Source organism: Amphibalanus amphitrite, unplaced genomic scaffold (assembly GCF_019059575.1).
Source record: "Amphibalanus amphitrite isolate SeventyFive unplaced genomic scaffold, NRLGWU_Aamphi_draft 000039F_arrow, whole genome shotgun sequence".
NCBI classification, from domain to species: Eukaryota; Metazoa; Arthropoda; class Thecostraca; order Balanomorpha; family Balanidae; genus Amphibalanus; species Amphibalanus amphitrite.
In genome coordinates this window covers 1,209,164-1,235,841 of record NW_024881535.1, presented here as the reverse complement: position 1 = coordinate 1,235,841, position 26,678 = coordinate 1,209,164, and the positions used below count along the sequence as shown (strand labels likewise).

General features: G+C 50.6%; 1 protein-coding gene across 1 annotated transcript in view; it reads left to right on the top strand.

Moving 5' to 3' along the window:
- Window positions 1-26,678, top strand: part of LOC122374406 (dynein beta chain, ciliary-like) — an 80,702-nt gene that overhangs the window by 41,365 nt on the left and 12,659 nt on the right. Inside the window, exons 42-70 of the mRNA XM_043353139.1 lie at window positions 884-1,018; window positions 1,245-1,364; window positions 1,692-1,834; window positions 2,279-2,480; window positions 3,043-3,267; window positions 3,688-3,898; window positions 4,219-4,346; window positions 4,831-4,979; window positions 5,225-5,394; window positions 5,702-5,814; window positions 6,108-6,281; window positions 6,652-6,844; window positions 7,137-7,249; window positions 7,578-7,771; window positions 9,097-9,316; window positions 9,622-9,783; window positions 12,904-12,987; window positions 13,308-13,423; window positions 15,452-15,608; window positions 15,938-16,126; window positions 16,428-16,549; window positions 16,845-16,962; window positions 17,282-17,515; window positions 17,858-17,984; window positions 18,290-18,423; window positions 18,731-18,859; window positions 24,906-25,059; window positions 25,506-25,648; window positions 25,986-26,155. Coding sequence (XP_043209074.1) covers window positions 884-1,018; window positions 1,245-1,364; window positions 1,692-1,834; window positions 2,279-2,480; window positions 3,043-3,267; window positions 3,688-3,898; window positions 4,219-4,346; window positions 4,831-4,979; window positions 5,225-5,394; window positions 5,702-5,814; window positions 6,108-6,281; window positions 6,652-6,844; window positions 7,137-7,249; window positions 7,578-7,771; window positions 9,097-9,316; window positions 9,622-9,783; window positions 12,904-12,987; window positions 13,308-13,423; window positions 15,452-15,608; window positions 15,938-16,126; window positions 16,428-16,549; window positions 16,845-16,962; window positions 17,282-17,515; window positions 17,858-17,984; window positions 18,290-18,423; window positions 18,731-18,859; window positions 24,906-25,059; window positions 25,506-25,648; window positions 25,986-26,155 — 4,529 coding nt within the window. The remainder of the gene's footprint in view (window positions 1-883; window positions 1,019-1,244; window positions 1,365-1,691; window positions 1,835-2,278; window positions 2,481-3,042; window positions 3,268-3,687; window positions 3,899-4,218; window positions 4,347-4,830; window positions 4,980-5,224; window positions 5,395-5,701; window positions 5,815-6,107; window positions 6,282-6,651; window positions 6,845-7,136; window positions 7,250-7,577; window positions 7,772-9,096; window positions 9,317-9,621; window positions 9,784-12,903; window positions 12,988-13,307; window positions 13,424-15,451; window positions 15,609-15,937; window positions 16,127-16,427; window positions 16,550-16,844; window positions 16,963-17,281; window positions 17,516-17,857; window positions 17,985-18,289; window positions 18,424-18,730; window positions 18,860-24,905; window positions 25,060-25,505; window positions 25,649-25,985; window positions 26,156-26,678) is intronic.

Genomic DNA, 26,678 nt, shown 5'->3' with positions numbered 1-26,678 from the left:
GGATTTCTAGTGGGCCAGGTGATCTACGTTCTGGTATGGGTCTCCCCTCCGCGGACCATCTGGTGCACGTGCCACGTGACTTTAAAAATTCCCGTGTTAAGCCAATGGGGAAAATGAAAAAATGCGTTCCACGGCAGATTGCTCGAAAACGATCCAAACGACCCCCCATTTTCTTACATGCGGATCAACCACCATTCGGTGCACTACCCATGGGTATGTCGCAAAGTGGCCGGAAAAGTCCAGAACCACGTGCCACGTGCCGTTGAAAATGACCCTGCACACCGGAAATTGGGACTTTTGGTCATTTCGGCGCACCCATGATGCATACTATGGCGTGGGTGACCAAACAATGGGTGTCATCCGGTCGGCAACTGTTTAAGGTGTAAGTGAAAAATAGGAGTGAGACGCCGCTCACCGTAGGAGGTAAGACGCCACTCACGGACCGCTGCTACATCACTCTCACACAGGTGAAAAGGGGTAAGAGGGGTCATCACGCCGCTGCTACATCACTCTCACACAGGTGAGAGGTGAGACGCCAGTGGGATGGTGAGAAGAAGGTTGACTGATGCGGAGTATGAGAGGATGTGGAAAGGGAGGGAGTGTTGGGCGTTTTTTGTTGGTGCATTTTTTTATCGGTGTTAGTTTGTTAGTTAAAAGCATTCACATTACGGGTAGTGCTGTGAACTGTGGAAGACGTCGCTATAGGCTGCAGTTGAGGCTACCCTGAGCTGCACTAAAACAAGTAGAATGGCCAACAACGTTTGCATTTATTGTCCGGCTGCTGTGTGCTGTGCAGCCCAGGGTAAAATATGCAGCCTGCGGTGCCCTCGCCTTCCGCCCCTCCCGCAATGATCACCGTGTGTGTGTGTGTCTGTGCGTCCAGTCACTTCATCTGATAATGGGCGGCGCTCCGGCCGGCCCGGCCGGAACTGGCAAAACGGAGACCACCAAGGACCTGGGCAAGGCGCTGGGCATCATGGTCTACGTGTTCAACTGCTCCGAACAGATGGACTACAAGGTGGGCGACTTAAATTATGTTTAAATGACAGCGGACCGGTGGGGTTAAAATCACAATACTTCGGTCGCTATTTTTTTGTGGCGACCAAACGTATGGCCTTATAGTGTTTAGAACGTCTTTCCTTGTGATAAGTTCGTGCTGACTCACTTTTCTTGACCGACTTCTGTGCCGACGCCCGACATCGTCACCAATTTATCAATCACTGTTACTGTCCTTTGACCGGCAGTCGTGCGGCAACATCTACAAGGGCCTGGCTCAGACGGGCGCCTGGGGCTGCTTCGACGAGTTCAACCGCATCTCTGTGGAGGTGCTCTCCGTGGTGGCTGTTCAGGTCAAGTCGGTCCAGGTACGCACGAAAGGGGGTGAGGGATTGAAGAACGAACTGTGGGGACTGGGGAGAGGATGCGTGCAATCAGGTGGACATTCTTTGAAATAGATTCGTCTGAAAAAAAAACAAGGGAATGTCAAGTCGTGAAAAGTTTTGTGTCGGTAAAATTCTTTATGGTTCGCAGATGTAATTTTTCGGATGCGACATGCGGGATATAAAAAAAGAATATTGCTTTGAATGGCTTGTAAGAAATTCCTTATCAAATGCATTTGTCTGTACGAGTATAAATGCGCACCACGGCAGTCCCTCATTCGATCCCACTGTCCGGCCTCTCTGTCTCACCAGGACGCCATTCGTGACAAGAAGGACCGGTTCAACTTCCTTGGAGACGAGATCGTCTGCGTGCCCAGTGTGGGCATCTTCATCACAATGAACCCCGGCTACGCGGGACGGACGGAGCTACCCGAGAACCTGAAGGCACTGTTCAGGTGAGGACCGGCGGGTGGATGTCTGGGAGGTGTGAGTTTGGAGACGGACGGCAGGAGGGGCAGCAGTGCAGCAACTGGTCGGGAGGTGTATGACTTACACGCGTGATAGTGGAGTTGACGGGGGAGGGACTGTTTTTCTGTATAAGTTTAAGCACTTAATTGTGGCTACTTAGCTCAGTAACTTTAAGTGTTGTTTGTCGTTAATTGTTTTTGAAGAGTCTGTTGGCCTATCGCTATGATCATTTTCATTATTCGCTTATGCCTTTTTAGTGATCGTAAACTTAAGTTCAAATTACTAGGCCAAATAGGCTCGCTGCACTTAAAAACCGTATCAATTTCAGCCAGAATTTACTACCCGCTTTTTTATTATCTTCAATTTCCATAGAGTACACCTCTCAGCAGTGACGGTAGGTCGTAACCATACCCCGTCCCCACCACCGCCAGGCCCTGCGCCATGGTCGTACCCGACATAGAACTCATCTGCGAGATCATGCTGGTGTCGGAGGGGTTCGTGGACTCTCGCCTGCTGGCCAGGAAGTTCATCACGCTCTACACGCTGTGCAAGGAGCTGCTGTCCAAACAGGACCACTACGACTGGGGGCTGCGCGCCGTCAAGTCGGTGCTGGTGGTGGCCGGCTCGCTCAAGGTAGGGACAGTCAGGACCGTCCAGGCGGGGACGTTTTGTTGTTGTTGTTGTTGTACCTAATGTATTCAATTTAGAAGGTACAGAGACGCAGTAAGCTCTTAAATGGAGCTATTTGTTTTTGTGACGAGTTTTAAGACACGCTGTTTGTAGCGTGTGCTAATGCAGACCTTGTGTACTCAAATTGGGTCCCTAATTTTTACGGTTATGACAGGTCACGTGTGTTTGTGACGCTTTTGAAAAATAAGCGGCTGCTAACCTCGGTAATGATCCATAACGAATGCGACCCACCACTTGCTCGTCTCGGTCCGTTCACTTATTTATTTTTTTTTTCAGTGATGCCGTTAGGCCATCCAATTATCCATTGATTATTCTGAAAGACGGTAGTTCCCTTTGCCTATAGACGAAAGCTGATGGATTAACGGTCCGTTCATTGCGTACGTCTAGCTTTGGCTTTATTCATAGTGCGTCCATTCTGACCATTTGCGTGTTTGTACCATACATAATACACGTATTCATTCATACATAATACACGTATTCATTCACTCATCCATGCATTTCTCAGCGGAGTGACCGCGGTCGACCGGAGGACCAGGTCCTGATGAGGGCCCTCCGAGACTTCAACGTGCCCAAAATCGTGACGGACGACGTGCCCGTCTTCATGGGTCTGATCTTTGACCTGTTCCCCGCTCTGGATGTGCCGCGAAAACGAGACATGGACTTTGAGAAGTCAATTAAAAAAGCGTGTATTGATCTCAAGCTGCAGCCGGAAGACGGATTCACCCTCAAGGTGAGGGTGGGAGGGGTGGGGTTAAGTGGGACTGCGTATGCGAGAGACTATAGCTTGGACTTATCGTAAGTACCTTGTAGAATACGAGCTGCTTGAGGTGCTCTACACCTGTTTTGCTCGCCCTTTATGACAGCACGTTTGATATGTGCCGGTAGTTCAATTATCCTAAACAATGAGTTTTAGCAGAGCTATACCGATAAATCGATTTCTTGTATTTTTTTAACGTTAAGGTTTGAGCGTATGACAAGCTCATTATCTGCTGTGCAAAGGCAAAAACTGCTATGTGAGGTCCGGGTAGTTTTTGCCTTTACACGGCAAATTTATACAGCCCTTCCTCTCTCCTTCCGTTTTCTCTCCGTCTCCGATCACCCGTCTTCTACCCGTTTCTCCTCCATCTGACACCTTATCCCCGATCTCCAGGTGGTGCAGCTACAGGAGCTGCTGGACGTGCGACACTCGGTGTTCATCATCGGCAACGCCGGCACCGGCAAGACCATGGTGTGGAAGACGCTCTTCCGCACCCACCAGAACCTGAAGCGGCGGCCCTACTTCAACGACCTCAACCCCAAGGCGGTGACCAACGACGAGCTGTTCGGCATCATCAACCCGGCCACGCGAGAGTGGAAGGACGGTGGGTGACGAAACGGGGTCTGGGCGGAGGGGTGACTTAAGGGGAGGGGCGAGGGCTTTGGGGTAAAACTGGGGAAATTATTTGTGTAGAAACTGGTTTTTATTTAGGTGTCATAGGGAACAAGTATTCCAGCTCTGCCATCATTTCGGGGGTCCAGAATCGTATCATAAATGCATGACGTGGCCTTTTTCACCACCTTCCGATCATACTGACCAGCGCATCACTCAATAACCTCGTTGTCCTAGTGGCATCACCTCACAGCCCCACCGGACCTGTCATGCTCGTCAGTCTAACCCCATACCTCCCCGCCGTGTCTTTAGGTCTTCTGTCGACTCTGATGCGCGACATGGCTAATTTGACGACGGACGGCCCGCGGTGGATTGTACTGGACGGAGACATCGACCCCATGTGGATCGAGTCGCTCAACACCGTCATGGACGACAACAAGGTCAGGATGAGAGTGGCCGGGGGCGGGGGCTGCTGGGTGTTCACTGTTGGAAGGGATCGTGGTAACGTGGCGTAGTGGCATCACCTGTAAATGACTACGTCATGCGCCGCTAAAATATGCCGTTATGGTTCTGTTTTTTTTTTTTTAAGATCTCGCTGGGGCACTGGTGAATGATGGGGTAGAAGGCGAACTTTGAATGACATATCAAAGTGATTTTTTTAGTTATTGGTGGTTAAGTCAGCTCATGTAAATACGTAGCCGCCAGCAGCCTGTTGAGCACTGTATGCATTCATTGACTGGTATTTCCCAGACAGCCTGCTGCTTTATCTATTTACATTGCAATTTTAGGTCCAGTCACGGCGGATCGCGTCCCTCCCATATCCTGCTGCTTTTTGTAGTTTCGCTCGCCTGTGCTGTACTGTATTATACTGTCACTATCAGAGCCCTCCCCTAACCGTGGCCTTTGTATGTCACCGTCCTCCAGGTGCTGACGCTGGCCTCCAACGAGCGTATCGCCCTCACCCCGACGATGCGGCTGCTGTTTGAGATCGCCACTCTGAAACACGCTACTCCGGCCACCGTGTCGCGGGCCGGTATACTCTACCTGAACCCGCAGGACCTCGGATGGAACCCGTGAGTGGTGGGAGAGAGGGAGGGAGGAAAGAGAGGGAGGGACTATATGAAGAGGAGGAGGAAGAGAGGGCGTGAGGTGATACGCGACTGACAGTCTGGGAGAGCGGAAGAATGAGACAGTCAGAAGGACGGGAAGAGAGAAATGATGGTATTACATGTTCAGCTGTACCTCAATTTTTATCATGACTGTCCATTCGTTCCTTTCACGGAATTATGAGTGGTCGGTCTTCGTTTTTCTATTGCAGCTTCGTGAGCAGCTGGATCGAGACGCGCGACATCCAGTCGGAGAAGGCCAACCTGATGATCCTCTTTGACAAATACGTGCCGGCCTGTCTGGAGGTGCTGCGCACGCGCCTCAAGAAGATCACCCCCATCCCGGAGATATCGCACATTCAGATGCTCTGCAATCTGCTCGGTAAGGACGGGACTCCTCGGGACGCCTCTGTGAACGTCGGATTCACTTTAGGCTGCTGTGTTGGCTCATGTTTAATGTGATCTATGGAAAATATATCGCACTTATGTAGGAACTTTAATATCTTTTAGTCGACTTTACGTTTGATGACACCTTGAAGTCCTTCAAGTAATCCAGCTCATTTTGAAGCGCTGACAATTTCTAATCTCTGCTCGAAATATGCAATGCCAATTACTAAATATGCAAGCATCAAATTAAAAATCAAGCAAATTACGGATCGTTTGTTTGCATCCTCCCCCCCCCCTCACAGACTGTATGCTGACGCCGGACCGAGTGCCGGCCGACTCTCCCAAGGAGCTATACGAGCTCTACTTCTGCTTCTGCTGCGTCTGGGCCTTCGGAGCCAGCATGTTCCAGGACCAGGTACGGCTATAAGTATACAATCGCAAAACACAGGATACAGCGGTGTATAATTATAATGGTGAACGTCTGATACACTAATTGTCTTCATGCACTGACATTCGAGCGAGCTACCGTAAATACTGACTTTGACGGGTTACCTGGACAAGCTTTCGCTCGGTTTTATTGTTACATTATTTTCCTACCGCGGCTCTGGGACCGTGAACAGAGTGTAGTGATGTCCATCCATGTCTGACCCAGCTATGCCACCGTTCCGTTTCTGACCTTCCCTTCTCCTTTACCCACCCCGTACCCAGGTGGGCGACTACCGTACCGAGTTCTCTCGCTGGTGGATGAACGAGTTCAAGTCGGTCAAGTTCCCCGCTCAGGGCACCGTGTTCGACTACTACATCGACAAGGAGTCGCAGAAGTTCATGCCGTGGTCGGCCAACGTGTCCTCGTTCGAGCTGGACCCCGACATGCCGCTCCAGGTCAGGACGGGAGGTGGTGGTATGGAGCCGACTGAGACGGGATGTTGTGTTTTCGGTGGATTATAAGTCAGGTGGGAAATAGGCCATGTTGATAGTTATGACTACCATGCAGTCCATACACCAAGGTCGAGACAGGACAGCAAGTGACATGGCTGTCAGGGTCGTGCGTTGGAACGAATGCACACGAATCGGGCTTAATGTCTTATGTCGGCTCATGTCCTTGAACAGAGTCGAAGCATTGCTCGCATGCTTTTTAACAACTCATTGACTAAATGAATGAGCAGGCCATCAGAAGTCGATGAATGCAACTTATGCTGCCGACTTTCCCCGAGGTTCTCCGACTGAATCCTCGGTACCACCTCTTCATCAGGCCGTACAAGTACCGACGCCTGAGACGACCCGCCTGCGGTTCTTCATGGACAAACTGATGGAGAAGCGGCACCCGGTGATGCTGGTCGGCCCGCCGGGCTCCGGTAAAACGGTGCTCATCAACGACAAACTGAGTCAGCTCTCCGAGGATTACATGGTGACACGAGTGCCGTTCAACTTCTACACCACATCCGGTGAGATGTCACGCTGGGATAGACCACAGAGAGTGAGATTTTGTGCAGTGTCTGCTTTGAATGAAGGTCACTTTTATCATTTCTAAATCGTGAGTGTGGTACGCAATTATTTTCCTTTGTGCGTTTTTTTTTTTTAGAGATTTTTGAGAGATGCTTTTCTGAGAGATAAGAGATTTCCGAGACATTTATTTTTACCTCATCCAGCCGTATCGCCCAGCCCCACCACACTACCGTAGCCGCGCCCGTCCCGGCTGTACACAGTACTTACACCACGTCTCCTACCTACCAACAGAGATGCTGCAGCGAGTGCTGGAGCGGCCGCTGGAGAAGAAGGCCGGCAGAAACTACGGACCGCCCGGCAGCAAGAAGATGGTCTACTTCGTGGACGACATGAACATGCCGGAGGTGAGGATATTTTGACCAGCTGTGACAAGGGCAATAACGATCAGGGCTAGTTTGTTTGTTTTGTGGGATTTTACAGTTTCGATCCAGCAAGACCTTTGCAGACCCGGGATGATACTAGGAATCCGAGGGAGATATTGGTCTGGGCGGGCACCGTGGTGCGTCGCCGGGGCATAGGCAGATCTCCCAACCTCGCAAACGATCGCCCTATTACAGTGTGAACCGCCATGCTCCTTAGGAGCTGCTATCCACGTAGGAAAAAGGCGATCGTCGAGCCTGGGTCAGGGGTCGATTGGAGGAGTGTGATTTGTCCCCTGTCCTCCCTCCCCAGGTGGATCTGTACGACACAGTCCAGCCGCACACAATGCTGCGTCAACACCTGGATTACGGCCACTGGTACGACCGCACCAAGCTCTCCCTAAAGGAGATACACAACGTGCAGTACGTGGCGGCCATGAACCCGACGGCCGGCAGCTTCACCATCAACCCGCGACTGCAGAGACACTTTGCCGTGTTCGCTACCAGGTGAGACTGGCTGCGGTGGTGGGGTGGATGGGAGAGGATTCGGGAATCGATGAGGGATTTTGTGGAGGAGAGGAAAGGAAGGAAGCGGTTGGACGATTTCGTGGAGATTTATGTCTGGAAGGTAGTTGATTGCTGCTAGCGCTATGCCGATTTAATACTCATCGATATTTTTAAATATTTAATCGCAATATTTGGCTTAAGTAGTGATATTTGACTTATTATGAGGAAGTCTATTATTTTGTTTCATTATTGAGGTCGACAAAACTTATTCGCTCCTGCATTTGAATGTGATTCCGATACCAGAAAGAATCCACTCGCTGTAAATGCTTCTCGCCTATTTATATGATCTCCGCCCATACTTGTCACGCTGTGCATGGGACTCCCAGTGACTTAGTGCAATTTACTGACGCGTATGATCTTTTCCTGTACGGGACACTCAGTGACAGCTGTACAAAACCCTGTCTATTCTCACCTTGTACGAATGTCTCTTTGACTCTACCCCAGTGATTGCGCAATGTACAGACCTGCCTGTATGATCTCTGCGCCTCTCAGGAGTCCGCTGGGCTCACCCAACGATCGGTGAGGAAATTACTGCCAAGCAAGTGCTAAAAGTGACTAAACCAGACGTAACCACCACATAGACATTTAGCGACAGCGTCCTGAGACGTTTTGAATGTAGTTGATATATAAAACTAGTTGTAGAGCGGAATAAGCAGTCCAAGAGAAGGTAAGAAGTATTGACTACACCGTTTTAAAAAAGGCATTCCTACATTTTACTGAATGTTTCAGATTTACACAAACATCATACAGCTAAAGCCTCCGATACTTGAAATAGTACATGCTTACACTGGTCAAGAAAATGATACATCGATAAAAACCCGAGAACAATCCAGTCCGCTCACGAATCGGCGGATCTAAACGTGCGTAGAATCACTTGGCTCCCAAGAGAAATTACGCGCTTGCAGGCCTTCTTCACCTCTTATTAAGTGAAATCCACAATAAAGCGATTGTGACACGCCGGCTATGCATGCCTAATTACATAGAAAGCCAACGCTAAAATCGACCCTTTTATACGTATGCGTTACATGATTCCATCTTGCATGGTTTGCATCGCCTATTTTTCGCTATTACGTTTCTAATGTTTCAAGAACTCATCTTACCCAACCCAGGCCTTGTAAAATTGTACCCTTTTACAAACGTTATCGCTTTCCCGCTACCGATTATTCTCTTGTAGGTATATTTCTCGTTAGACAGTGCAGGTACAAAACTGTTGATTTACTCGTCTGTCGACTGACGCCGCTCTGCGCTGCGTCCTCGTCCGTCAGTTTTCCGGGCGCCGAGTCTCTGTACACCATCTACAACTCGATCCTGCACCAGCACCTGAGCAGCCCGCTCAACAAGTTCGCCCACCCCATCGTCAAGATGTGCAACAGCATCGTGCAGTCGGCGTTCACGCTGCACCAGAAGGTGTCGCAGAGCTTCCTGCCCACCGCCATCAAGTTCCACTATGTGTTCAACCTGCGGGACCTCAGCAACATCTTCCAGGTGTGGTAGAAGGAGGGGCTGTCTGCCAGCTGTGGGGAGCCGATGTAAACAACATTCATGTGGGAATGATCATGGGAAGCATTGAGAGTGGGATGGATTTGTCAGGTGATTTTCGGTAAGAAAGCACCAAGTTCCTCTTCGTTGCTCTGCACACCTGTCACCTGTCACCTGTCACATGCTATTCAATGTCCGTCAAAATCACTACTTTTTAAAGCACACCTTTTCAATATTATGTTTAATTAATGCTGCAAGGGCCGCAGGTCGAATTCTCAGTCGCTTGATATCCCTCCGCCCCACTCGGCCAGGGCCTGTTGTTCTGTAACAGCGAGTCGGTTAAGACGCCCATGGACCTGGTCCGTGTGTGGCTGCACGAATCAGACCGTGTGTACGGCGACAAACTGGTCGACGACGAGGACAACACCTCCTTCCAGAAGATACTCACCGACATCGTCAAAAAGGGATTCGAGGTAGGTGGTGGGCGCACATTCTTGGGTTAAACTGGTGGAGAAGGGGTGGAAGTGGTGGTCATGATTGTTGTCTGTTTGTGAATACTTGATTGATGATGTCGGCTAATGATTAGCGTACTCACGTTGGTCATGACGATAAAGTGATGATGGTGACAAATCAAAGTGCAGTGAGTCAGGTGACGGTGGTGATCATGGTCGGGCCGCCCCGTGGGATTGATGATGGTGAGGATGGATCTCCCCCTTCCCCCATGCACATTAGACACTGCTGTGAGAGGTTCGGTATGTCTGTGTCCGGTTTTAGAGCGTCTTTGCATATAGCTGATTGGGTGTTTGATCAGGAGAAGCCGTGTCTGGCCATTTATTATAAATGCTTACTATACTACGTGTCAGCCTGACTGTCACCCACGTTCGTAAAATCAGCCTTGTGAAATGACCGTCAATGTGTTTATGCGTCATAAAAAAGTAATAGCAACGACTGTATGGTTTGTTGCACAACGTTTCGTGGCGATGTGACTTGATGCGCTTTTTATGAGAAGAAGGAAGTTACGCCATAACATTGTTGCTTGTTTGTGTTAACCTGCGTTGGAATGTTAACACCTTTGACCGCCGTAATTTCAGGACACCGAAGGCGAAAGAGTCGTAAGACATCGGCTTTCGATGTACCTATGATAAAAGACAAACATTTAAACCGATCGAGGCGCCTTATACGACCTAGCTTGCACGCTGGCGTTTCGTTTATGGGGCGAGTAAGTGGTAACTTTCACTGAAGTAGTGACTTGAAAGCAAACAGCTTATGCTTGATTGTCAACGATAAACTTTGCGTAAAATTGCTATATTAATGTCATAGTTTCACTTTGATAACGTTGTTCTTCGTTCATCATAGCGTGCAAGCTGGGTCATAAACATAAACATAGCACTATGTAAAACATATACATACAATTAACATAGTGCGTTAAGCGTAGTTAAAGTAACCAACTAAACTTCCTAATGGTACACAAGCTGCATTAAACGACATTACATTCATCATTTTGCTCCGTCTATGACGGTGTGAAGCCGCTAAAGGGTTATGTAACCTAATGTGCCAACGCGGTGACGCATATGCAAACTTTGTAATGCACACACGCATTCCAAACCATGAGGCATCATTAAGGTTTCCAACGCATATCTGTATATTTGAATGCAGCTGCAGCTATACCTACATGTATACGGGTCTTCGTTGATCAATGTGGCCTGTGATAAATGACCATGGCAAGTTTTATAGCGATGTGAATAGTCCCTACTTTTTCAATAGTGAATAGTAAGACGCCAACCGTGACACAGGCGTCACATTCATATTTGCGTGTTTGGCCCATGTTAAAGCATGCCCTATGTGTATGTGCGTGAACATAAACGTCTGTATGTGATAGACCGAGAGTACTAACCACCCGCTCAATGCAGCATTGGCCTAAATGTGTGTCCGACGACGGCTCAATGTAAAGCTCGCTTCCCACCGGCCCTGGCTGGCGCCGGTCGCCGAGGGCTGTCCCTATGTGGAATGACTCCCTCTATGTGAATGTAAACCTGGCTTCCGAGGGCACGACATGTGACTGGGTCATTGAGGTTACATAAAGGACCCGCTAGTCACAGTGTCCCGGCCGGTCGCCTGCTCTTACAGTTTTCGGCCGTGTCTCTGCTGAGTGTCGAGGGAGTGACCGGCACTCCGAGTGCCTCACCGCGCTCCCCGCGGGCACTCAGCGCCAGCTCTGCAAGTAGCACCCTCCGGAGTGCCCCCCCCCCCCCCTGCGGCACCCCCTGATCTTGCGAACACACCTCTTCACCCGCCCTCTGTTCTCCCTCACATAATCTTTGTCTTGGTCACGCATACAGCACTGTTGGTGGAGTGAGGTCCGGCAATGGCAACTTGACTTGGATGCTCGATTTGCATGTGGCATTGTGAACGGATACCTGATGTCTGTTGGGATGTGGCGATATGCTTCATTCCCAGTTTTTTTTTTCTCAAACCTTCGCTTGAGTGCGTTGGTTATGGACCTTTTTCCAGGCATGAGCTTTATGTTAGTTATCCCGAGTGAAGCAAGAAGCTGTGAATTACTTATTATCCTTGATGTCTAAATTCTTACCGTTTAGTCTGACGTCATCTAGCTGAAACATCAGATCTTCACACGATAATACAATGCGCAGAAAATATGGAACCGTCACCCACCCGCACTGCAGAGAAATGTTTGCGTCCGGAACACTTTTAAAATCGGTTCGAACCTTTCTAGCAAAATCACACTCACTGCTTCGGCGTAGGATGCGAGTGAAGTCGCTAAATAAAATGGCCCATTACACTGGATTACCGGGTAACTTGCAGTGTGTGTGCACTTTGCGTGTGTGCGTCTTGTGTCAACAGCATAACTAGGATCAGTACAGCATGCGTAATGATAGCAAACTAACTAGTGGGTGTAGTTAATGTCAGTGCACCGCACTACATTCAGCACTAATGGTCGATGGGGCGTGGATTTAAACTGCTCGCTCGATGTTGTTTGGTGAAAAATGACTTAAATGCGGCAAGCAGTTAGACATGCATCATGTTACACCGAAACGTGGTACAGTTTAGTGCTATCGTATTTTCACCTAACACGTTAACATGCATCAACTGAACGGTAGCACATAGGTACGGACGGTGCCGTTAAGTGCCGTAAGTAAAGGCCAAACGAGTTCATAACTTGATAGCCATACAGTATGACTCTTTGGTACCGTAAGTACTACCGTAAGTAATACAAAACCAGTTTATGTAAATACTGGCAGAATTCATGGCCAGCTGGCTTCAACAGTTTACCATGTTATAACACTTGCAAAGAATATTAACCCGTTCACGTCGCTATGTTTTTACATAGTCTTTTCTGTTTGTTATGTAATCTGTCGTTACTCGAGGTGTAATTATTCGCTACTTACTTTCTGGAGTCATCCCGTTCAAACATGAGCTCCTTTCGAATTTCGAAAAGTTAACCGCGGCCGCGGCTGTCTGCCGTGACGTGTTGTCACAGTAATGTCATCATGTTATGTGTGTCATCACTGACACCTTATATCATGCGAGTGTCATGTCACTGACACGGTGTGTCTGACTGCCGACTGACCCAGGACATGGACGAGTCGGTGGTGATGGCCAAACCCAACATCTGGTGCCACTTCGCCAAGGGAATCGGAGACCCCAAGTACAACGAGGTACGGCAAACGGTCATTGCATTGACTAGCATCATGGAAAACCCGTTCTAAGTGATGGTAGCTTTCATGGATTAAAAGGATCCTGATCCCTTTAGACTAGACGAAATATAGCAATTAAACTGTGCATCGTGATAAATAATCTACGTATTAGTGCAAATATAATTGCCGGCAATAATGGGATATTTATTTGTGTGGACTGCAGAATTGTATAATTAAATCGTTCTCCCAGTTCGGGGTAGTGTGGTTCTTTTGGAGACTGCCTTGAATATGTATGTAGATAATTCAAATGTCCTTGCTTAAATCGCCGACGTCCATCCCAGATAAACGGCTGGCCGATGCTGAGCCGGCTGCTGAAGGAGGGTCTCGAGTCGTACAACGAGATCAACGCCGCAATGAACCTGGTGCTCTTCGAGGACGCCATGATGCACGTCTGCAGGTGCGTAACTGACGGCATACCGACTACGTAACACAATGCCTTGCAGTGAAACGCATCATCGTTACACACAGCGCACCAGCTTCCGCTTCATTACTCTTGTAGCGCCACAGCAGCGCAAAATATCCTCCTGATCGCCTTTCAACGTTGCACAGTGGGGATTTTTCCGATCTAGCGCCTATTAATTCAAAAAATATTTTTTGGAATTTTGTTTATTTTTTGTGTCAGTAGGGCTAAGAAATGTCTGAATTTGTCATATATGGCATTGTTTTATCTGTATGTCCACAGCAAAACTAGGAAAAATGCGCCCAAAGTTCACACTCATGCGTGATTACTCAATGGGCTCAGCAAGGCCCGAAAGTATAGCTCAATTTCATTGTCCTGTCCTGTTGGTTTTAATCTTGTGAGGTCTTAAAGTTGCATATCGTCTGAAAGGCACCTTTATTAGGAATGGAATGGCAAACAGAAAGTATGCCACAACCTTACTAAGGTCACAAAAATGCCCTTTACAAAAAACCCTTACAGACACCATATTGAAAGAATGGTATTCTAAATAAATGTAGGAAATCAACAATGTTCTCCACACTTTTCCACTCCGAAATATATCCTATCGAATTCGCCACTTTCTTCTGCACAAGACAACGCCTAGTTTGGCTGCCGAAACTTGCCTGAACACGGAATATTCACATTAGAGTATCTTAACACCCCACTCGAGGAGCGCTAGGGCAAACAGCACGATATAGGTATGTTCCGGACATAGGCGAATAATTTTACTTCGTGATTTATATGATGCATATTTTCTGAGACACATTCATTAGGAATAGGATGACAAGCGTAAATTATACATACCGTAACCTTATTAACCATCGCACTTGTGGGGAGGGGGAGAGGGAAGGGGCCGGATAAAACCCCATGGTTTTCCGCAAATTACTCGCGCAAAAAGCGGCCGATCGCGCCGAAACTTTCGGTACCCTCGAGATCATCAATTTTACATCTAACCTAAAAATTTCATGACTCTGACCCAACTGACCTTTGACCTGTGGCATATTTCTCGAGACCATGTTTGGCCGGAATGGCGATTCGGCGTATGCCAGCTCACATTATCCGCGGTTTCCAGTCTTTTTGTGGTTTTAAACGTTCAAATATGTGAAATGATGTTGGTGCCATGCATAATGGTGGGTGTCAAGGTCACGTGAAGGTCAAGTCAAGGTCATTGACCTTTTGATGACCTTGGTTCACTTTTTCGAGTTTTACTTGTTTCTAGGGTAGTTTTTGGTGCTGATTTCGATTTTAGCAGCCATTTGAATATTTACGAAGTAGTTCTAGTGCCTTCGTTCCATGTTACGAAGCTATCAGTAGTAGGTGACACTTCTATGGATGGCCGGCAGGACGCCTACTAATTGATCTAACCTGACCTGACCCGACCTGGCCTAAATGCATAAAGACATCGTCGGTGATCAAAACTAACATGAAATTCGTGATCAGCACCCCAAAATACCCCGTAACACCCTAACTTTGCGAAGTTTCAAGAGGTCTCGATTTCCCAACTTTAGTTGGGTCATTAAACTGACTTGGAAAGTCAGCTTATGACCTTGGACTTTGAAATTGGATATATTCGGCCTAATTTCGTCATAGGCAGCACGCTTGACTTTTCCGCGAAGCTCTAGCTTGATCAGGGGCCAAACGGCTGAGCGGGGGGTCCAATGGAACCCCCATACTATGTTGATTATGCACATTTACAGGTAAAATTCTCACCAGGACACACCAGCCAACATCTGTGCACAATCTGGCTACAATTCTACCTATGATTTGCCCTCTACGAATAAATACGTGCTAGATCGGAAAAATCCCCACTGTGCGTTGGCTCGAAACATCGTGTGGAACATGTGGAACAAAGTTCGCGTGGCTCAGCTGCACCGAAAATAATTCCTTCAAATGTATATGTCATATTTTGGACCTAATCTAATTATGTTACCGGTTCATCCCTGACCCTGTACTGCAGCTGATCGTCTGACCACTATTTCACCGCAGAATCAACCGTATCCTGGAGTCTCCGCGCGGTAACGCGCTGTTAGTGGGAGTCGGCGGCAGCGGCAAACAGTCACTCTCCCGACTGGCGGCCTTCATCTCCGGACTGGAGGTGTTCCAGGTCACGCTGAAAAAGGGATACGGCATACCCGACCTCAAGGTGGGTCCACGCGGAGGCCGGTACGAGCACTTGGTAGTGACACTGAAGGGGCGGAGGTATTTTTTTTTTTTTTTTTTGTAAGATGTTTGCTAGGTAGAGGATCACAATGGGACACGGAGAAGCCATGAGTAGTCCGTCGGAATGGTGTTGTGTTCCGGGCGCGAAGCAGATGTTTTGTTGTTGACTGTTCCCTACAAGACTGAACCGTCTAATGCCTACATAAATTCAATGACACCTAAGTGCTGTATCATACCTTTCCACCTCATTTCCATACGTTCCCCTCCAGCCTCTCATCCCTCCACTAACCCCTGTCCCCGATCTCTCGGCAGGCGGACCTGGCTGCGCTGTACCAGAAGTCGGGCCTGAAGAACGTCGGCACCGTGTTCCTGATGACGGACAGCCAGGTGGCGGAGGAGAAGTTCCTGGTGCTCATCAACGACCTGCTGGCCAGCGGCGAGATCCCCGACCTGTTTCCCGACGACGAGGTCGAGAACATCATCGGAGCCGTCAGAAACGAGGTCAGTGTAGGCTTCAGGCAATGGCTGGTGAATGTACTGAGTTGTGGTATAGATTCGGAGAACACTAGCATGAGAAGAAAGCTGAGGTGAGACAAATATATGAGGCTTCAGGCTGGGAAGGCCATTGTTCTCGGGATGACGTCATGAATTTTGAAAGGGTACGAGGCTAGGAAGATATGAACTTTGGATGTAGCTACGAATGTTTGATATTTTTGTAGTTTTTTTTTCCATCTGGCAAAAGCCTCTTTGTTGTGCCACGACTGTCTTAAACATGACACTGTCATTCCCTCTTCCTTCCCAGGTGAAGGCTGCAGGTCTTCAGGACACGCGCGACAACTGCTGGCGCTTCTTCATCGACAAGGTGCGCCGCATGCTGAAGGTGGTGCTGTGCTTCTCACCGGTGGGCACCACGCTCCGGGTCAGGTCAGTAACTACCGACCCCCTCGGACAGACTAAGTACTAAACTAAGTAAGGGTCTTTGATCAGTTGCACTGGGTGAAGCATATTTTATTTCATTTCATTTATTCCTCTATCACCAACGGGTGTTACCCCAATATGGGGTTTTGCATGTTGATTTGCTGTCGAGGTTGTCCTCGAGTCTCCAATTCCACTCGAGGTATCTTGACCAGCCTGCCATGATACAATTGCATACACGATTGAACGTCGAACTTGCTTAGACTGGTCCTCACGCTGTTGTGTGGGTGCCTTTTACCGTCAGGGCCCGTAAGTTCCCGGCGCTGATTAACTGCACCAACATCGACTGGTTCCACGAGTGGCCGGAAGAGGCGCTGGTGTCCGTGTCGCAGCGCTTCCTCAGCGAGGTCAAGGAGCTGCCGGTGAGTGAGACACTGCCTTCAGTCAAATTGTATAAGTCATGACCTCTTTGTGTTCTAGGTGTTGGTAGGGCATCGGATCACGGTGGTTAAAGGCAAATAAGTGGGACTGTGTTGTGTCCGGCTTTGATGGCATGCTGAGCTTTGACTTATCGATTCACTTACTTTTTATGGTTAGACGTAGGAATCGACGTGTTCTTCACCGATACTTTATGCGCAGATGCCATCCCTTGCTGACATCTATCCGTCTACCTGGCTCTCCAACTCACCATGTTCAGCCTTTCTTTGCAGTCCATGTCTGACGTCGTTTCTCCCCCGACAGGAGGACCTATCTGCCCGGGCAGCCCAGTTCATGTCCTACGTGCACATGTCCGTCAACGAGATGTCCAAGGTGTACCTTCAGAACGACAAGCGATACAACTACACCACGCCCAAGTCGTTCCTCGAGCAGATCGCGCTGTACAGCAAGCTGCTGCGCTTCAACGTCGAGGACCTGACGTCCAAGATCAGTCGGCTGGAAAACGGACTGGAGAAACTGAAAAACACCAGCTCGCAGGTGGGTGTGGGCCGTGGGGTCGTGATGATGACATGACGGTCATAGACGGGATTTGGCAGTCCTGTCATGGTCTGCAGGTCGACTTGTGGTTGTTGGGGTCTGTACAGGAGGTCTGTGAAGATGGGCGAGGCTCTTTGGTAGCGCGGCACAACACTACCTGAGATGAATCTCAGGGTAATGTCTAAACTCCAAGCCTTTCTTTTTTGCCGCTCCACTGACTAGCCTTCACATCAATAATTGATATGATAGACAGAGTCTCAATTCGTTAGTTGTCTTGACTTCTATGTATTGTAAACTACCTGACTGGTATCGTTTCGGTGACTCTTTGTCGTTCTTTACCAGGTGGACGACCTGAAGGCCAAGCTGGCCTCCCAGGAGGTGGAACTCAAATCCAAGAACGAGGCGGCCGACAAACTGATCCAGATCGTCGGCAGGGAGACAGAGACTGTCACCAAGGAGAAAAACATCGGTAATGTGCGGCCTTCCCGGCTGATTTAGCACAGACGATGCTCCGGTCAATAAGCTGGTCGGTGCAGCTGTTGTCGCTATTTCGCTATAAATTTTTATGACCCGTGTGACTCATGAGCTTAACTCACCCAGCTTTGCGACGAGATAATCTGCAACATTCTTGTCCTTTGTAAGTCATGCTTACCATTCTCCTTACTCAGGCACCGATAGTCGTGTGTCCAATTTTTTCTGATACGCAACTGCTTGTTGTGCGATATATTCTAACCTGTCCTTCCCCCGTCACGGTTTTCGTCATCTCCTGTCCAGCCGACGAGGAGGAGAAGAAGGTGAACGTCATCACCATAGAGGTGGGGAAGAAGCAGCGCGAGTGCGAGGCCGACCTGATGAAGGCCCAGCCGGCGCTGGACGCCGCCAAAGAGGCCCTCGACACACTCAACAAGGTGAGAGAGCTGAAACAAAGCGCAGACTGAGGGCGGGAGGACGGATAGAGGACGGACAGGAGTGGTTTTCATTTGCGTAAATTCAACTAGAAAAAAGCAATCTAGTTTGGTGCCGGCGCAACAGGTTATAAATAATCGCAACACTCATTGCCTTATACGATCCCAATTATAACAAATATTGATATTAATATAAGCCAACCTGCACTCGCCCTAAACCAACCTTCAAGAGGGCGCTATTATGCGTGCTGTCCTTCATATAGAGTTTTTAGTTTGACCCCTGACAACGTCCTTCCGTCTCGGTTTTCAGAATAACCTGACGGAGCTGAAGTCGTTCGGCTCGCCTCCTCCCGCCGTGGTGAACGTCACCGCCGCCGTCATGGTGCTGCTCGCCCCCGGCGGAAAGGTGCCCAAGGACAGATCCTGGAAGGCCTGCAAGGTGCGTACCTGCTATCGGGAGATAGTGCAATTTATGTGTGGAGGTTCATGGTCGGCAGTTAGAACATTGGACACATTGGACACATTGGACAGTTTGGAGAAATAGTTTGGAATGAGCAGACGTGTTTAGCAGTGCTCTAGTTTACTGCCTATTTTGGCGTAATGGACCCGCATAATGACTCTGAGATAAGCATGAAACGAATCTTAATTTAACGTAGAATATTTTGGTGGTATTTGCAGTTGAGTTGAATGGTGAAATAATTGAATTATAGGCTTTAAAAAATTGATTATTTTGACCCAGTTTTGAAATTTTAGACTCACCACCGCGTTAGTTCTGCTCTAGATTTCTAGTAGTAAGTCTCGTGCTAATTCTGAAGAGAGATCCTTATAGCCAATAATGTCAGACTCTGACACCTCGGTTAGTGGCTACGATCAAACAGTGGGAGAATGGGTTGTGGCGAGAAAGACCAAACGGAGCAGGATAAGCAAGGCGAAAATCGTGGCATCAACGATTACGGACGCTGAAGAAACTGTACCGAAGAGCATTTTTTGTCCTACCTCTCCTCTCACCAATCAGCCTACCGCGACCCCCGAACAGCTGACGAGTGCGACTAACTCTACGCATACCGGTGAGAATGACGACAAAGCATCCCACGACAGGGTGATGACGAGCGCAAGGGCGCCGACCCTGGACCAGCTGATCCCCACTAGTGCGACGTCAGCCGACAAGAAGCGTCTAATCGCTGAGTCGGATTGCATTTTCAGTGGGCGCTACGACCCAGCCGCGGTGTGCTGTATCATGGCATCCATGGACGAACCCGACCTGAGAGAGCTCCGAGAACTGCTGCATGCTGCGCTGTCTGCGGTCATCCCGGCTGTCGCCGGCCGTCCTCTCTGCCGCCGTGTTACCGGCAACTTGGCTGGCCTAGCGGATGACTGCTGGACCTTGGGCTACTCGGCGGCTCAAGGCATGCTGACACAGCGTGCTAATGCTGCCACTCTGAAGCCAGCGGGTCGCAATCCCCTGCCACCCCCCGGTCCCACCCGGAGCGCGCCCTCGGACTCTGCTATGTCGTGCCCCAGCGCGATAACTTCGTCACTCGAGGCGATCATATCCACCCAGCTGCGAATGGAGAACGAAATTAGGGAGCTTCACGCTCGTCAAGCTACCCAGGATGCTTACAAAACTCGTCTGAAACAGCTGGAACTGGAAATAACTGGTCTCCGCAGAGAATGTGCTGCTAGAGATGACACGATTGATCAGTTGAAGGTCCTTGTAGAGGGGCTACTAGCCCGTGAGGGCCCACAGCCACGCCGGCCAGTCACCCCTGGATTACAGGTGCAGCCGGGGCGACACGACAGCGATGCGAGGTCCGCTGCTAATGATGCTACTGCTGTAACTGAAGAGGCTCACTCTGACCGCACCGCCGCCCGCGAGATTGCCGCCAACTTGGATCTGCGTGCCCTGGGTGAGGCGATCGCTGGTGCCCTGCATTGGCGGGTCGGCGATTCAGACAGTGAGCCAGAGCAGCAGAACACGCATACCGTGTCTGAGCGTAGGACAGCGCAGCCCGCGAACCACAGTCAAGCAGCAGTGCCGACTGCGGCACCGACCAGCGACACGTCTGCCGCGGCTCCAGGCGGCCCGACACGGCGACAGGGCATGGTGACCGGCTCTGGTCCCCCATCGGCTCTGATTCAGGAGCCGCCTCGTCAAGAATCTCGGAAGGAGAAGTTCATCCTGGAGGGCTTCCGTGTGGATGTTGCTGACAGTGACGTGCGGAGTCTGGTCTGGACGGTTGTTCGCAATCTCCATGATTTCCAAAGGGTGTCACGCCGCGGTCCTGCTGCCTCTGTAAGCAAGGCGTTCAAGATTGAGGTTGATGCTGAGGACACCGATCGTATATTGGACCCGTCCAGCTGGCCGACTGGCCTGGTTGTGCGTCTTTTACCTCACCCTGTGAACACTGGGCGCCGAGGACAGCGTTTTCGCCGTCCTGCGGCCTCATCTGGAAGATCACAGACGACCCGGAGTGCTGCAAAAAGAACTGAACATGGCAATGCTAACTGGCAGGCGACGGCCCCGCGCCGTTACAGTGATGTGGTCAGAGGCATTGAACACTGTGACACTGCCTGGACGGCGGCCGCCCAACGCCGGGACGAAGATGAGACCCGCCGGGAAGCAGTCACCTCACAGCGCTCCAGAGCCCCGAACAGAGACTGCACTCACGGCGTCGGTACATCTAGCGCGGTCGACGCTGTCGGCGGCGACGGAAGTAACGCCACACATGGTGACGGTGGCTGGGAAGAGGAAAGGCCGCGCCGTTATGGACCATTCGTGCCAGCTAGATACCATGGACACCAAGATGACAATGAATGGGTGTCAACCTATCAGCGCCGTGATGGAGACGGACACTGGGCAACAGCCGCCTCTCACCGCCCAGGCGCCCCTAGTCGAGGCAGCGAACAGGACGCCGGCGCTCCCTGGGTTCCAGCTGCCTCCCGTCACGTCAGAGGAGGCGCCACACACGGTGGCAACGGCTGGAGGGCGACTGCTTCGCAATGTGACGGATCCGGATACCGTGGGTGGCCCTATCAGTGCGCACGAGAGGCCACCTCCTGGGAATAGCGCCCAGATGGCTACTCCTGGGGGCCATCCCTGTCCTGCTGCCACCGCTGTGAAGCATGACAGAGCGGAGTGCCGTAATTCTGTGGACGCAAAAGTAACTCTGAACATGAGCCTCACTCTGGGCACTTATAACTGCGAAGGATTTCTCGCAGGAGCGCAGTATATCGCCGACTGTCTAATACCTGAATGTGATATCTTATTTTTATGCGAAACCTGGCTAGCCCGTGCCCAGGGTGCTTATCTGGAGCATGCACTCTCCTCTCTAAGTTCCGAAGAATTTCAGGTATTTCAAGAATTCGCCATGGAACTACCACCAGGGACTGGAGATGGCAGACCCCACGGTGGCGTGGCTTTTGTTTGCCGCCGTCAAGCGGGGCGCACATTTCGCGCTGTAGAGTGTAATGATTCTCGTATCTGTGGAGTTACGATTGTGGAGCTGAGCCATCCTCTTATAACGATAATTGGCTGCTACATGCCGTACTGGAATTCATCTGCCGTAAATTTTGAAGAGTACACAATCCTGACGGGGAAGCTTGATGCATTATTCTCTTCGCTAAGACCCTCAGCTCCAGTGGTGCTTGTAGGCGATTTTAACTGTGCTCTGCCACCACTGTCACCAGAACTGCGCCCACCGGGCTGGCACCGTCTTCGGGGTTTCTCTCCGCTGAGTCTTCTAATGCAAGACTTATTGGACGACCACGGACTGACAGTCGCCGAGTTCCGGTTCTCGCAACCAGTGGCGTACACCTATGCTCGAGCTGACGGCCAATCGCACATCGATCACATCGCTGTACCGCAATGTCTGGTGCCTCAAGTTCATGATTGTCGCATCGTAGCCCCCTGTGTGGACAACCTGAGCCCACATCTTCCGGTCCTTTGCAGCGTGGTGCTGCCGTCTGCCTCAGCTGGCACCAGTCTCGATGTCTCCAGCCCTCCACTAAATATGGGTTCCATCCATTCAGAAGTACTAGATTGGAGTTGTCCAGAAAAACTGCAGATATATTTGTCTTCTCTGGACGAGCTTATTGGTGCTTGTCAGCTCACCAACGGTGCCACCCCGGATGAGATTGACGAAGCAATTACACGATGCATACATACCGCTGCGCGAATCGCCGGATGCTCCAAGTCGCGACGTCCCCCGAAGCCCTGGTGGTCGCCTGATGTGGCAGTGGCGCGGGATCGCACTCGTTTCTGGCATCAGATATGGGTAAACTGTGGCCGTCCTACCCTCTCAGCAGTGGCACAGTGCTATCAGGCTGCAAGATCTGCTTACCGTCACGCCCGCAGACGTGCAGCAGTGACGCGGATCGAGAGCGAGGCCCACACTCTCCGACTGCTCCGCCGTGACAAAAATCTGACAGCCTTCTGGCGACGTGTGCAACAGATACGGCGTAATGGACTCAAGTCGGCCTCTGATCTATCCGCCGCCGACTTCCGCACCCACTTCCAGACTGTGCACCAAGATAGTCACAGGCAACTGACTCTGGACCAGCTCCAAATTGCTAAACATGTAGATTCTCGACTAAGGAGAATCCGTAACGATGCATCCGAAAGAACGGTTTCAGCTGGACAAGTAGCAGGCCTCATTCACCGGTTACAGCGTGGGAAGGCACCTGGTATAGACGGCATCACGGCGGAGCACCTTCTCTATGGGCAGTCGCCTTGTCTCCTGTCAGCTCTGGCGCACCTTCTCTCTGTCTGCCTGTCCACGTGTAGCGTGCCAGCTACCTTCGCTGACAGCGTTATTGTACCCGTGTTGAAGAAATCTCAATCGGACCCTAACTGCTTGGACAACTATCGACCGATTTCAATCACAACCTGCGCATCTAAGCTGCTCGAGCTGCTAGTGCTAGACGAACTGAACGCCTCATTTGAACCTCATCATCTGCAGTTTGGTTTTATCTTCAATCGGGGCACCATGCAAGCGTCTCTGTTGGCTGGAGAGACCATACAGCAGAATCGAGCCAGGGGTCTTCCTGTTTTTGTCGCAAACCTTGACGCGAGGAAATGCTTTGACCGAATATGGCATGACGGTCTGTTCTTCCGTCTGGAAGACTATCTTAGCGACTACTGCTGGTGCCTCATGGTCACCTGGTACCGCCACCTCTCTGCAAGGGTGACTTTTGGTGGCGCCACATCTGAAGCGTTCCTGGTCTGCAGGGGCACCAGACAAGGGGCCATCTTATCGCCAACCCTTGCAAACATCTTCCTCTTACCTCTTATTGAGGTCCTAGATCGCAGCGGTCGTGGAGCATATCTACACAGCCAGCACGTACCCGCTATCTGCTACGCTGACGATATTCTCCTTATATCTGCGAACGCGCGTGACCTCGGTGCAATGCTTCAGATGGTGGGAGAATTCGCGGCTACTTGGCGCCTCGACTTCGTTCACCCTGAACCGGGAAAAACCAAGAGCCATTGTATTATATTTGGACAGGAACTATTCACGAGCACACCGAGGTGGACACTGTCAGGACAGCAGCTGCAGATCCGGCAGACGACCGAGCACCTCGGTACGGTGCTTGATGACAACCTCAGCACAGACAGCCACGTGGCTCAGCGCATCAGGCGCGCTTGTGCATCATTCTATGGCCTCACACCCCTGGGCAATTTCACCAACCGCCTGACTGCTGCTGACAAAATCTTCCTCTGGAAGACAGTAGTGCTGCCGGCACTGATCTTCGGCTGTGAGACGGCTCCCCTCAGCTCCGCCGACATTGAGCGTCTAGACTCGCGACAGGCTTCGCTGATCAAGGCAGCGCTGGGTCTGCCGCGTTCTGCGCACCATACGGCTCTTTTGATTGCTGCTGGGGTGCCTCGCATCGGTGAGGTGCTGCGAGGTGATGCCCTCCGCGCATTCCGTAATGCTTTCCGCGCTGACCACCGTCTTCGCCAAGCCTACGTCACTGGACTGGCCAGACTTGCTACGTACCCCGAGCAGTTGGATGGGTCGTTTATTGGCCACGTATATAATCTGTGTGGTGGGAATTTCGGCGCTATCATGCACATCGCTGCTGGGTACGTCGATCACGACATAGTCCGGGCACCACTCCAAGAAAGCGGTCTTATAGACAGTTTGAAGATGGTTTTGGCAAGCAACTGTCAGGCCTCGCGGCGCCTGTTAAGACTACTAACCTCCTGAGTGCTGATTAACTGTGTGTGTGGGTGGGTGGGGTGGGGGGGGGGGGGTATGTATCTTTTTGTCGCATGACGATGCTGAATAAACAATAATAATAATAATAATTATCGCTTAGCCATGCTTTTTGTAGAATAAAGCCATTCGTGGATTAACCGCTGCTGTCGGCTCTCAAATCACATTGGCGTGTATGACACCCGACACATTTTACGGCATTCGCGACACCAACGACACAAGCGTTCACCCTGTTCTCCCCTGTCCTTACCCTGCGACCCCCTCCAGGTGATGATGGCGAAGGTGGACAGCTTCCTGGACGAGCTGAAGACGTACGACAAGGAGAACATCCACGCCGAGTGTCTGAAGGCCATCAGGCCGTACCTGGCCGACCCGCAGTTCAACGCCGACTTCATACGCTCCAAGTCGCTGGCCGCCGCCGGTATAGTGCTGAGCTTAGGAGGGGGAGGAGAAGGAAGTGGGGGGGGGGGGTGGTTAGGGAGGGGCAGGGGATATGAGAAGAAAGGCAGGATTGGAGACGGGAGTGGATAACTGAAAAAGACTAGGGAAGGGCTGGAAGAGTAAGGACGTTTAGGGATGTGACTGATTTTTGGGTAAGACGACCGAGTAGGGTCAACGACCATTAGAGGAAAAATACTAAGGAGGACTGACTGGAGAGCTGCAGATGATTTGGGACGAGCAGCCGAGCAAAAAAAGGAAGATAATGAGGAGAGCATTAAGGACAGGTTATGGGGACTGAGCAAGAGGGGCGGGAGGAATTAACTTTAAACAGAATTAAGCAGTACGCATATTTCAGCTTTGTGGTTTCCGCAACTATCTGGTTCCAACGCGTGATTGACAACCTTTCCCTCCCCGCCCTTCGCCTAGGTCTGTGCGCCTGGGTGATCAACATCATCAAGTTCTACGAGGTGTACTGCGAGGTGGAGCCCAAGCGACTGGCTCTGGAGGCGGCCAACGCCGAGCTGGCGGCCGCCCAGGAGAAGCTGGCACAGATCAAGGACAGAGTCATGGTCAGTTGGGGAGGGGCCGGCCCGGGGGTCAGAAAGCGCCCGGGTGTCGAATGTATCGTTTGGTTGAATTTGGTTGCTGCGTGACTCAGTCTCGTCTATTTCGGAAGTGTGAAGTTGTTCGTCACTGAATCTCATCTCGTTTGAAATCCAATGTTTGATAAGTCAAAGTTTGCTTTTTATTAACTGCGTCCGTTTTTCACCATTCACCAGAGTCCAGACCGTTCTGATAACATGGTGTCACCAGGAGACAAGCAACGTAACGAAAATATATGTCTGGCTCTTTCGTCTAACATTTCGCTCTCCATTATACCCTACCCCTCTCCCACTTCCCTTCCAGGCCCTGGAGGAGACGCTGGGCAAGCTGACTGCCGACTTTGAGGAGGCCACCTCGGACAAGATCAAGTGTCAGAAGGAGGCCGACGCCACGGCGTACGTCATTGACCTGGCCAACCGGCTGGTGGGCGGTCTGGCCTCCGAGAACGTCCGATGGGCAGAGAGCGTCGCCAAGTGAGTGGTCGTGGTGGTGAGATGAGGGTTCGCACGATTTTGGATTTTTAGAAGGGTGGTGTCAGTTTTAGAAAGGAAGGGTTCGCTCTTGTAGGTCGTGTGGTGAAGATACAGAATGCGGCAGCTCCTGCGTGGTATCCGAATGTGTTACTAGTGCGTTATGTTTCGGAGACGACCATCAGCGTGCATTAATTGTGGCTGCAGTTAGGCGAGGAGAAAGTGTTTTCAACGAAACACGCTATTGAATTGACGATTTCTTAACACGGGCACTGCAGGGGGGGGGGGGGTGTTTTCAACCCCCTCCTGTGATTTTTCGCAAATCGCGCCGTTGCGCGCCGCCAAATTTTTCATACCTGTTCTCCCAACTTTTGCACACCTTGAGTATAATTTTTGACCCCAGGTGACCTATGGTCAGGTCACCAGGTCAGGTCAAGTGACCCTACCTCGAAACGTAAATTTCGAAGTTTGCAATCCCACCAAGCCAACAGTTGTTGAGATATGATCTTGAAACCCTCAGGAAATA